At 34.0% G+C, this 13,350-nt stretch overlaps 1 protein-coding gene across 2 annotated transcripts in view; it reads left to right on the forward strand.

Annotated features, from left to right (window-relative positions):
* LOC114331810 (DNA fragmentation factor subunit beta) overlaps positions 1 to 13,350 on the forward strand; it is an 84,320-nt gene that overhangs the window by 44,690 nt on the left and 26,280 nt on the right. For both annotated transcript variants that reach the window (XM_028281478.2, XM_028281477.2), the window contains exon 4: positions 6,338 to 6,605. In XM_028281478.2, coding sequence (XP_028137279.1) covers positions 6,338 to 6,605 — 268 coding nt within the window. The remainder of the gene's footprint in view (positions 1 to 6,337; positions 6,606 to 13,350) is intronic.

A 13,350-nucleotide genomic window follows, 5' to 3' on the forward strand; every position in this document is an offset into this window, starting at 1 on the left:
GGTTAAAGGAAAGTGAGATCAGGAACAAAGAAATGAGGTCAGTCTAAAATCCTAGAACAATTTTAAACGTTTTCTTGAGCTGCAAATCGGAACCAGAACAAGAAAAATACTAGTTTTATTTTATCCGTAAAAAATGTTGTTTTAATAGGTTAAGGAATAAATTATATGTGTATAATTGGCAGAGGAAACAATTTTGGTGTTGAATACATTCGCACAGAAAAATAATCCGTAATTTACACACACCCAAACTTATAATGGAATCACCATGTATTTCAAAGTAATATTTATTTCATTTAAAAAAACTTGTTATTGTTGCGAAGAATAAAGGTTTTTATTGAAAATAAACAAATATATAAGACAATCGGATAGTACAGCTCGGTACGGTATTGCTTGAGTTGCAAATTGAACGAAAATAAATAAAATAACTTTTGCGTCCAAAAACGAAAATATGCCTCATGTGGGGTTATAGAACTTACAACGAGGAAAGATTATTGGTCTTGTGGAGAAAGTTCTCAGAGAGACATAGCTGTAGAGCTAGGCGTAATACAGGGCGTTCTGTCCAAAAACCTATCCTAGGTAACAGGAACTAGGAAAGCTCAAAAATAAAGCAAGGGAAAGTCGCCAAAAGTATTAACAGATCTCCACGATCGTTTAATTGTCCAATCAGCTGGAAGACACCCAACCATTTCTCACCTGCAGCTCCAAAGGCAGCTTTTGGAAGCTACAGGTGTAACTGTTTCAGTTGAAACGATAAGAAGAAGAGTTCGTACCAAGAAGACTAAGTTCGTAACAGCAGGAGACAGTTATGGGTTCCCGAGTTATCCAGGCAGCACAAGCTTGATCGCCTAAATTGGTGTCTTCACCACCAAAATTGGAACATTGGAAATTAACAAAATGTGCTATTTTCAAAAAAGTCAGGATTTGTGTAAAATCAGATGACCCACGAAATCGTGTATTTAGAGGTCGAGGAAGACAAGCAAGACCGAAAACTGTCAGATCTGATCACAAATATACAAGGGGAAGTGTAATGTTCTGGAAAGGAATTGTGATCCGTAAAAAACTCCTTTAATTTTCATCCAATCAACTTTAACTGCTCACAGGTTTGTTGATAACCTGTAGTCAGGCTCTGGAGAGGTGCAACAGGAGAAAATTTAATTTTATTGCATGATAATGGACTTCCACCCACATACCATTAGAGTGACTAAAGACCTCATTGAAGCAGAAGTGTTAAAATGTATTTGGAGTGTATTTGTTAAAATGTATTTTAAACCCTTGTTTGGAGTGTCCTGCTTGCTCACCCGAGCTTAACACTACAGAGTATTTGTGGTATATGCTTAAAAGAAAAATTAGAGCTCGCCGGGATAATCAACAAAACACCGCACGGCTAGTACAAGCTGTTCTTGAAGAATGGCGCAACCTACCACAACAAAATGTTGATAATTTGATTAGGAGCGTGCCCACGCAAACTGAAGCTTGCATAAGGACTAGAGGTGTGATAAAACTGACTACCACAAAATACAAAAAAAAAAATAAAAACAATTTAAGCATTTTTCATTTTACATTGAAATTTTGTATTCTATTGACTTTAAAACAACTACTTTCAATTTGTTTGTTAAATACTTTATTGTTTAATTTAATTGTTATATATTTGTTATTAAATTGCTTTAACATAAATATTGTTTGACTTCGTGTGTTCGTTTTTTTAAATACCCACGAAATAGTAAGAAATATCAGATGATTCCATATAAGTTTGGGTGTGTATTATTCTAAATGGGAAATAATAAATATTGGGAATATCATTTTAAAGTCTTCTACTTTAAAATGTATAATGTTATGTCTGAATTGCGGATATTAATGAGTCAGATTAAATTAAATTATTAGAAGAATTTTTTTGCTAAGCAACAACATTTTTATTTAATTTAGTAATATTTTGTATTTTGATAACGACGTCCGGGTTGGAAGTCGAAATGTCAATAAAATCATTTTTTTAAGTTAAATTGTGACTTATTTCCCATTTAGAATAATAAGTTACATAAATCCCGCAAAGAAATACCTTCAGAACAATATTAGATCCGTAATATTATATTTTGTTAATATCTAATATTATATTTTGTTAATATCTAATATTATAATAATTCATAATTGAATTTGAATAATTAAATCTATGAAATATATTATTTATTTATGGGATATCTCTAGTCGAGTCATTACCGATCATGAAAGAACTAGTTAAGTACGAATGACATATTCCATCTGATTTTTTATTACAATATATTTCAAGAGCATGTTACTCTCATACACTGCTTCCAGAATCCAGAATGTATCTTATAATCTTAAAATATTTTATGGTACTCAGACACAGTGTTTACATTGGTCTCCTAAGAAGTTGTTCCGTTGAAACTGATCTTTGCTGTGGTGTTCTTTAGGCTCAGTGTTAGCATGTCTTAATTTTTCTGGAATTCCAAGATTCTGTAGCTCCTCCATCATTTTCGTCCAATTGGTTGTGTCAAAAGCGCTTTTGAAATCTACGAATATTAGGTGCATTTCTCTGTTGTATTCTCTCTGTATATTTTTTCATTTATGTAGTTTTAGTTTCCCTTCTTCGTTAGTTATCTTTAGATTTACTATTTCTAGAAGATATTTCCTCCATTTTTTTCTAATTGAAAAAGTATTAGTTGTTACCGCTTGTCTAATCTTTGGGCTCAGTGGAGATATATCGTCTGTTATTGAAACACCAAAAGCACTTTTATAATTTATTGATAGAGACTGACACTAGGGTACCTAAAAGTCCTCGAGAGAACGTAGCTGTACCGATATGTGACTCGTATGCGAATTAACGTGAGACTCTCTTGATGAAACTACATATTGACTCGTTGATATTACTCGAAGGAATGAATTTAAAGGCACATCTTGCCTGGTTGACTTGACTCTAGTGAATGAATTTAAATGTATGTTCTCTCTTGTTGGCAACATGAATTGGGTCATAGCCCACACGACCAAAAGAACAAAGGTTTTTACTTAGTTAGCAAAATTAATGTCCATTGCCAAAATATTGTTTATGAATTGCAACAATTAAACAAATTAAATAGCCAGCATATGTTTAAATATGATAACAAATTATTTCATGTGATCTACGGGGTGATAAAAATATACTGTTTAATATCGGATATGAATTATGAATATTTGATATTGAACACCGCTATTATCGACCTTGATATGATTCTCTACTAGCACGTACACAAACCTTGAAACCCAAGCTTGGTTCACATTATTCTAGTCCAGTTAATCCAGTACAGTGTTGGACTGGATCATATCGTCCACTTTATTCCAGTTATTCAAAAGCTGTACAGCCATATTTTGATGCCATAATCAAGCACTGGATTGGTTGTTCACACCATTCCAGTGGCGCTAGAATAGGCGAGCTATAATGAAAAATAGACCGTCAATCCAGTCAACTGGACTGGATTGATCACTTAAATGGTTCATTCCAGTGCAGCTTCACATTATTCCAGTGGCATTCCACCGCTCTACTGGAATTCTGGACTTTTTTTCATTGAACTCAGTATCGTGAATCATCGTCAGTGGCATGACAGCTCGTTTTGAGCCAAAGCCTTCTTCAGAACAATCCTCCATTCACCCCTGTCTCTGGGAACTCTTCTCCATGCCTTACTCCAACAGTCATAATTATTTTTGAACTTGAAGAAGAATGGGTAAGTTGCAATTGTCTTAGGTATTCTACCATAAATGACAGGTATTAAGTCAGACTTTGTCCAAGTGCGTTCATGTTGCTATATTGGGTTGCGAGGGCAATATAATTGAATATCACACGAAAATTTTATGAAAAGTGGTGATTTATTTCTGAACATAGTCTCCTTTTAGCTCGATATACTTGACCCAGCTGTGCTCCAACTTCTTTATCCAGTCTGAAAAATACGTTTTCTGGAGGTCTGAAAAGTAAGCATTCGACTTAAATTTCTTTCCATGAGTGACTTTTTCAACTTTGGAAACAAAAAAAAAGTCGTACAGGACGAAATCTGGAGAATACAGTGGATGGAACAGAAGTTAGTAGTTAGTAGCCCATTTCGGCCATGGCGACGACAGAGGTGCGACCCGGTGGAAGAGCAAATTTTCCTTCCCCAATTGGTGCTGCTTTTCTGCAACTTGGCGTTGGATCCGTTTTTCACTTTTACATGAAGTTGATATAGATCACATCTTGTGAATCCCAGAAAACCGTGGCCGATAGGAAAGTCTTAGTCAGACAGACCTGCTTCTTGGTCTCTGGTGTGTACCAGTGGATCCATGTTTCGTCGACATGCAAAATGCCATCCCGTTTTCGGGGCACCTGGGCGTGACTTATCAAAAAGTGACGTGCGGCCACGTTGAAATTCTTTAAACCAATTTTTGATGGTCGTCATCGAAGGAGAAGAGTTATCCTTCACATCATTCAAGCGCTCATTGATTTCGCTGCGCGATTTCCCTTCCACAAACAAGAATCGAATCACCGACCGATATTGCTCTAATTTCATTTTTCTAAAATCCCCAGACACACCCGCTTCCACATGCTGTCAAAACAAAACTACGAGATTTTGACATTGGCCGTCTACCAGAATGTATGACACGATAGTAGATTTCTCTTGCATTAGCGGCGCCATCGGGCGAAGAAGCTAAATACTTATCGGATCACCCACTATATTCTCACAAATTTTGCGGTTTTCCAATTTTTCCAAAATATATGGAGTCTTCTTCTTCATAACTCAGGCGAGACTCGTTAGTCTCTGGCACTTGGTCATAAGACCTTTGTACCAAACCCTGTTCTTCTCCTTAAACTTTAATTTAATTTTAAGTCCTGTGGCCTCAACTAAGGCCCAACAGTTTTCTTATTGGTAGTTTTAGGATCTCTTCTGGTTCAAACCTCATTTGACCAGTGAAGTCCTGCCTTACATCACCTAGTACACTGCAATGCATAGTATGTGTATGACAGTCTCTTCTCCCATTTCGCACTTTCTGCACCATGGTTCATTCACCTTACCTAGTTTGTATAGGTGATTTCTTAAATGGCAATGTCCAGTCACCATTTCAGTGACCGTTTTGATATCTCGTTTATTGAGGTTCATCAAACTGTTCGAGACTTTTTTATCAATATTCTTGATTATTTTTTTAGTCTCGATTTGCCCTTGAGTGGGTCTCCATTTATTTTGATGATTCTTTATCAGCCATTTCTGAACCTCGTTTTTCGTAGCATCTTTAGTGATGACACAGAAAGGTTCTGGGCCTTCAAAAGTTTCTCTCGAGCCTTGCTTCGCTAACATATCTGCTCGTTCGTTCTCATACACCCCTTCATAAACCGGCACCCGTATTAAAGACACTTTATTGTCTTTTGCCAGGTTGTTGAGGAGATCTTTGCAGTTTCTCACCAGTTTTGATTTGGTGAGAGGGTTCTTTACAGCCAGAATAGACGATTGGCTATCTGTGTAAATGTTGATTCTCTTAGCTTTAGGGCCTTAATTAATACCAAAGCAAAAACTTCAGCCTTTAACACCGTTGTGTGTTGACCTAGGCTGTAAGATTTATTACAGTTACATGTTTGCCCAAAGACTCCTTCCTGATCCAGTACCATAGGCAGTTTTAGATCCATCAGTGAACCATATTAAGTCCCCATTAATATTTGGGACTTTTTGTCCTCTAGATGGTATAATTGTGTTAATCTTCTCAGTGAAGATTAGCTCTGGTGTCATCATATCTGAGTTCATCAAGATGGATTCCTCAAGTATAGTCCCAGTAATGTGTGTGGCTATTCAATACATAATTCGGCCTCCAAGTATTGTTTGCTTTGAGTCTCAGGATGGTCATAAAGGCTACCGCCGAAATATATAATTCCAGCGGAGGTAGACCTGTGATAGCCTCTAATGAAGCCGTTCCTGTACTATTCAAGGCTCCTGTTATATTTAGAAGCGCTTGTCTGTGTAGGGTGGTGAGAGTGGTCACACAAGATTGCAAAGCCGTCTTTCTACACCAGAGTACTGACCCATAAATGAGTCTCGGTCGTATCACTGATGTGTATAACCAACAAATCACCTTTGGTTTCAATCCCCAGGTTTTACCTACAACTCGTCTGCAGTTCCAGAAGAGTCGCTTAGCCCTATTGGTTATATAATATATGGAGTATATCCTTTAAAAACATTTAAAACTTTAATGTTCATTTGATTATTTTCGAGCATTTTCCATGGGGAAATTGCATAAATCATATATGTACTTGTTAACTAGTTCCTCAGCTTGATCGGTAATCCCTCGACACTTATTGTTTACATGTACCTAAACACACAAGCATTACACACAGGCCTCAGCACCACCGCGAAAACAAAAGAGGACTATATGTTTAGGAGAGCCCAAGATCGCATAAGATCCTATTACTACCGCACCAAAGACGAACTAGGAAACAGGAAGGACGTACCGCAATCGGCGGTACGTGACCTGTTTCTAGAGCTAGAGGCCAGGTTAAAATTGAATAAATATCACGGGTATTATTTCAACAGGGCGAACAGCGGAAACAACGACGACATGAAAAGCATCTGCGACAGGCAAGGGATGTTCCGATGTCAAGGCAGGTAAGCAATTCTTTAATTATTCCTTTTGTATGTTTTTTTTATTCTACCGTGCTTCGGAGGGCACGTGAAGCCATGGGTCCCCCTGGGCTAGTGTGCATCGATACTAGCTACATGAGACACAGTTAAAAATGCAGTTGGAACCTGTCCGAAAGAATCTCCCCGGCAAAAATACCATGCGATATTCAGCTCTATTCTTAGTCCATGGCGCATCTGTTTTGAGATGGACGTTGAGAGGTGACTCAAATTTTTTTGCAGAAATTGCTTGAAAATAACTCAAATAATAATATTTGAGTTATCCTCCCACTCAAAATGGTCCAGAACATTGTTTAAATAATCAAAATGTCAAAATATGAAGGAAAAATTCGATTTTTTATTGGTTTTTTGATTATAACTTTAAAACTATTCATTTCTGAGAAAAGTTGTACTGACATAAAAGTTGCGTAATTAAATTTCCTACAATATAGAATTGGTTAGAAATTTAAAAAATTGTCACCCTTGTTGCAAAATAGCAATAATTGCGAAAAAAAAACCATACAAAAAAAAGTACTCGCATTTTACGTTTTTCAACCATTTATGTTACACTTAGGACCTTCATATTTTACCCAGAAAAACTTTATGATATAGTAAAACAACACTGTAAATTTCATTAAGATCGGTTTAATAGATTTTGCAAAGAAAAATTTTGCCATCCAGCTTTCGCAAAAAGAATTCATTTTTTTTTAAATGTTGCAGGACTGAAAATAAAGCAGATAGCAAGTTGAATTTTTTTTGCTTATAGAAGTGTACTGTAGCTTTCATTTGCAATTTGCAAAATTAAAATGGATTAATTATCACGGCGTCAGGAGTTTTTTAAATAAACATTAATTTTTGGTGCTACGCGCAGGACAGCGGTGTTCGATTCACACAAGTTGATTTCCACCAAAATTTCTTCCAATCTTTATCTAATAAATTATTTTCTTACTATATATTTTGTTGAATTTTAATATTTTAATTCCACAAAAATCAAACTAATTTTATTATTGTTTGTAAAATATTGTTTAAACAATTGCATATGTTTAAAAATAATAAACTTTTATTCTTTTAGTTAAAATATATGAACAAATAAAGTTTTTGCTAAAAAAGTGTTATTTCAAAGGATAGAGTATGTGTTTTTATTTTGCAATAAACAAATTTATTTATTTATATCGAAATGTAATAAAAATTAAAATATATCAATCATTATCAAAGGTCATTGGAATGCCCAATCAGAGCAAACTATCCGCTGTCCTGAGCGTAGCACCAATAATAAATGTTTATTTAAAAAAATTCCTGACGCCGTGGTAGTTAATCTATTTTAGTTTTGCAAATTACAAATGAAAGGTACAGTACACTTCTATACGCTGTGAGCTCGTACGTAGAGGGGATATTACAAATTCGCGAACGCCAGTAGTGACAAGTTTGTAAACGTTTACTGGAAATTTGACATAAATGTCAAAGTGATTAATTTAAAATTAAAATTAAAAACATTAATTATAAACAATATTAGTTGGTCAAAGCTGTGGTATATATTTTTACCTTAAAAATATACTTACGTTTTAAATACTGAATTTAAGTTTTTTTAATGTTCCGTAATATCTAATTATAAATAATATGTTATAATCTTAGCGCCATCTACACGATTATTGTCAAAGTATCCGAAGTAAGAAATTGATATTTTATCAATAGAACGTCAAAATGATTAGAAAAATCTTAAAAAAAATCGATTACAATTTAATTACTTTTTTGCGTTGTAAATATTAAGCGATAACAATTAAATAATAAATTTAAAAATTACCGGTAAAAGTTGAATTAGTAACCGCTAGGAGCGACACCAGCGAAGCTCAGAGTGTATAAGCAAAAAAATCAACTTGCTATCTGCTTTATTTTCAGTCCTGTAACATTTTGAAACAGTGCCCATTAAAATCTGCTCTTAATAAAATTAACTATTTAGCGAGTTAATTAGTAGAAAAAAGGACACTTGGTGTGATTTAAAAACTGATATTGATTGAGTGCGATAAACAGTGCTATAAGCGACCCCCAATGGGGGAAGCTTTTTCCCCAGGGACACCATTAGGTGAAAACTTTTCAGGTGCTAGTGAGAATAGTGAAATGGATATTATTGAATCAAGTTTAATAGAAAATTTGGATGATTCTACTGCGAAAATTACAACTAAAACCAGAGATGTTATTAAAGTGCCGACACAACAAATTCCACCTCCGCAAAAAGTTGTAGAGAAAAAATTGTTCAACGTTGCATCAGATAAGTACAATTTTGATAATGTTTATGTATATATAGAAAAATCAAACAATCAGGATATTGGCCGTTTACATCCACTTACTGTTGCGGACATTTTGCATAAAAAATTGAACATTCCTAATATTATTGAAATAAAAGCCATTGGAAAAAACAGAATTAAAGTTTTGTTAAGGTCAATCGTAGATGCAAATAATTTAGTTAAAAATATAAAATTAAAAGACCAAAACTTAGTAGCATATGTCCCTAACCATTTACTAGAAATAAGAGGCCTAATAAGAGATATTGATACTCAATACGATGAAAAGTATTTGTTAGATAATAGTAAATCTCCCTCCCCCATAATAGCCTTTAAAAGAACTTACAGAAAAGTTGACACCGATGGAAAAACTAACTATGTACCCAAAAGGACAATGATAGTCACCTTCGAAGGAAATATTCTTCCTAGCTACATTTCAATAAATAGTGTATTTTTTCCTGTTGAAACCTACATTGGCAAAGTAACACAGTGTTACAATTGCTTAAGATTTGGACATATTTCCAAGCAGTGTCGCAGTCCACAAGCACATTGCATAAAATGTGGAAAAATCAAAAATGAAGATCATACATGTCAAGATAATGATGTTCAATGCATACATTGTGATAGTAAAGATCATGTTTCCATATCCAAGAAGTGTCCAAAATACGAACATCAAAAGAAGATAAAGAACGTGATGATTGAGCAAAAAATTTCCTTTATCGAGGCAAAAAATTACTGTGAATCGTCCTTCTCGGGATTGTTTATTCAGAATAGATATTCCACACTAGACAATATCGAAGACAGTTTTCCTCCCCTCCCAACATCTTCAAAAAAATCATCCCCTTCTACTACCACACATAAAAATCAAAACATTTCAAATAATACATCCCAATCCCAACCCTCCTCAAGCCACTATAATATAGCTAAAAAACGAAAAATATCACCAAACCAAACACAAAACAATTCACCCATGTTCCCTTTTAATTTTGGGCCCTCCAAACCCCTTCCTGCTAATTTAAAACCCCCAATTTGTCAAAACAAATCAGATCAACGAGTATTGGAAACACTCATTTCCAATTATATTTTTAATTTGATTACAAATATTCAAACTGTAGATGATATAAAAACTATGAGTCAAGATAGTATTTACCATGGTATAAAAACGATTTTAGAGGATATCACTCATAAATAACATGTTCCCAGAACTTAAATCATTAAAAATTTTGCAATGGAACGGTAGATCCGTTGTTTCGAATAAAAATAGTTTAATTCATTTTTTATTAACTGAAAATATTGATATTGTATTATTAAGTGAAACCTGGTTCAAACCAAATCAAAATTATACATTTAAAGGTTATAATGTAATTCGCCAAGATAGATATGACGGGTATGCAGGTGTTGCAATTTTAATTAAAACAACTATACCATTTCGTGAAATAAATATTAGAAACAATTTTAATGAGGGAATTTTAGTTTGCGGTGCTATCGTTAAATGTAACACAATAGAATTAAGTTTTTTATCTATATATAGACCTCCAAATATTAGTACATCCAAAAACGATTGGATAAATATCTTCTCACAAATCAAATCACCTTTTTTAATTGGCGGAGATATGAATGCTCATCACTCACTATGGGGCTCACTGCGTAATGATCCAGTTGGTAACCAAATTGTTAGCAGTATCGAAGACCTAGATCTTGTAATTTTGAATAATGGAGAACCTACATATCTTCCTAGATATGGTACTCAAAAATCTATGATTGACATTTCACTCTGCACAGCTAATATAGCCAGTAAATTTACTTGGTCAGTTTTATCTGACACCTTAGGCTCGAATCATTTTGCTATATCTATGAATTTTTCAATAACCAACACCTCACAAGAAATAATTTATCCAAAAAGCAAATGGAATATCAAGAAAGCAAATTGGTCCCTGTATACATCCTTAATTGAAAACATGTTTTCCAACTACAATAGCTCTTTCAATACTTATCAAAATTATAGTTTTCTATTAGATTGCATTAATGATGCTGCAATTAGATCTATTCCTCAATACAAAATTTTTAAATCTAAAAATCGATCGCCTCCACCATGGTGGGACCCAGAATGCGATCTGATAATCAATGACAGAAAAGAAGCATTAGCATTGTATAAACGTTCACCAAGCCTTGATAATTATCTAAATTGTCAGAAAGTTACTGCTCATACTAAAAAGCAGTTGAAACAAAAAGCCAAAGCTAGTTGGATTAAATGGTGTTCTAATTTAAGCAAAAATACCTCCTCCAAGGAGATATGGTCACAGGCCAACAAAATGAATCGAAAAGCATCTATTAGTATAAAACCCTTCAATGATAATCTATTAGACGACTTTTTTAATAAAGTATGTCCTCCTTTTGCTCGAAATTCACCTACACGATCTACACAAAGTCATTATTCAAATAATCACTTCCTGTTAAAACCATTTACTGAAACTGAATTAGATTTTGCCCTTAAAAACCGCATAAATACTTCTCCTGGTATCGATCATATAAAATACCCCATGTTAACCAACCTACCAGATGTTGCTAAAAAACTTCTTTTAAATGTCTTCAATGATATCATCCAAAAAAATATAGTTATCGATTCTTTCAAAAACATCTTAGTTGTTCCTATCCTTAAACCCGGAAAAGACCCAAACATCGTAAGTTCATATAGACCAATATCCTTACTGTCTTGTATTTTTAAAACTTTAGAAAGGCTTATAAAATTTAGATTAGATTGGTGGTTACAAAAAGAGAATTTACTTCCAGTAAACCAGTTTGGTTACAAAAGAGGTTTTGGAACTCTAGACGCTTTAACAACACTTGTTGTAGATGTACAGAATAACTTAACTAAAAATAACTACTTAGCAGCACTATTCTTAGATATTGAAGGAGCATATGACTCAGTTTGTTTATCAACCTTAAAACATAAAATGGTAAATTTTTTTCATATGCCAATTGCTTTCGTTAACACAATAATCGGTTTCTATACAGATAGGGTAATTTACATCAGAGATCATAATAATAAACTAATAGGACCTCGACATAATTATTACGGTATACCACAAGGCTCAGTATTATCACCAATTTTATTTAATCTGTACACCTCTGACATACATAAGATGCAAATAAACAACATCCCATTCAAAATCATACAATATGCAGACGATTTTTGTGTCTATATGGAAAGCAAGAAATATGAAAACGGTATGCAAAACCTAAGTACAGTTTGTAGTTCCCTCTTTCCATGGTTCTTAGAGAACGGCTTAAATTTATCAATTAAAAAATCAGCAGTATCTGTCTTTACAAGACACAATCTTCCTATAAACCAAGATGTATTACTTAGTGATCAATCTTTTACATTTAAAAATAATGTCAAATATCTGGGACTCATTCTGGACAAAAAACTAACTTGGAAACCACACATACAATATATGCTGGATAGATGTAGCAAAGGTATTAATTTCCTTAGAATGACAACTAGAGTGTGGTGGGGCTGCGATGTTGAAACATCTTTATTGTTTTATAGAGCTTATATACGATCCATTATAGATTATGGTGCTACTCTCTACGGTTCTGCTTCCAAAAACCTTTTAAGAAAAATTGACGTTTTCCAAAACTCTGCCTTGAGAATCTGTTTAGGTGCTATGAGATCTACTCCTATACAACCAATACATGTTGAAGCTTCTGAGCCTCCTTTACAGATTAGAAGAAATTTACTAAGCGAAAAATGGGTACTTAAAGCACACACTACAAATTTCGAATTATTTTCCAGTATAAGTCATCTTAACGAATCAGATCTTACTCACAAGTATTGGATTAAAAAACCATCTCCGCCTTTATGTACTGCATTACAGAACAATCCTATTTTTTCAAAGGAATTAAACACAGTAGACAAAAACTTAGACTACTTTGCTCTCTTCCATAAAACTGATGTAATAATACCCACATACAACGAAAACAACATAATCAGCAACAATATCCTGAAATCTATTTTGAACTGTTACAGTGATGCAACAGTTATATACACAGATGCATCTAAATCAGGAGAAGGGTCTGGCTGTGCGTATTTTTTACCCTCAGGAGGTTTCGAATTCAAGTACAAACTTCCCAATGAGTTTTCAATTTTCTCTGCGGAATCATTGGCCATACTCGAAGCGTTGAAATATATTAAAAACTCTTATACTAAAAAAACGTTAATTCTTTCAGACTGCCTATCAGTTTTACAGAATATCAAAAATACTTTTTTGCCCAAAACATTTAGTAATCCTTACATATTTTTAATAAAGGATATGTTAAAGCAGTTAGAAGACTCTGGCTTCAATATAAAATTTATTTGGGTTAAGGCACATATTGGACTCAAAGATAATGAGTATGTAGACTACTTAGCCAAATCCAGTATAACATCAGGCACTTTATTGTCATATTCTTTA

The sequence above is a fragment of the Diabrotica virgifera genome, chromosome 8 (assembly GCF_917563875.1).
Source record: "Diabrotica virgifera virgifera chromosome 8, PGI_DIABVI_V3a".
Taxonomy (NCBI): Eukaryota; Metazoa; Arthropoda; class Insecta; order Coleoptera; family Chrysomelidae; genus Diabrotica; species Diabrotica virgifera.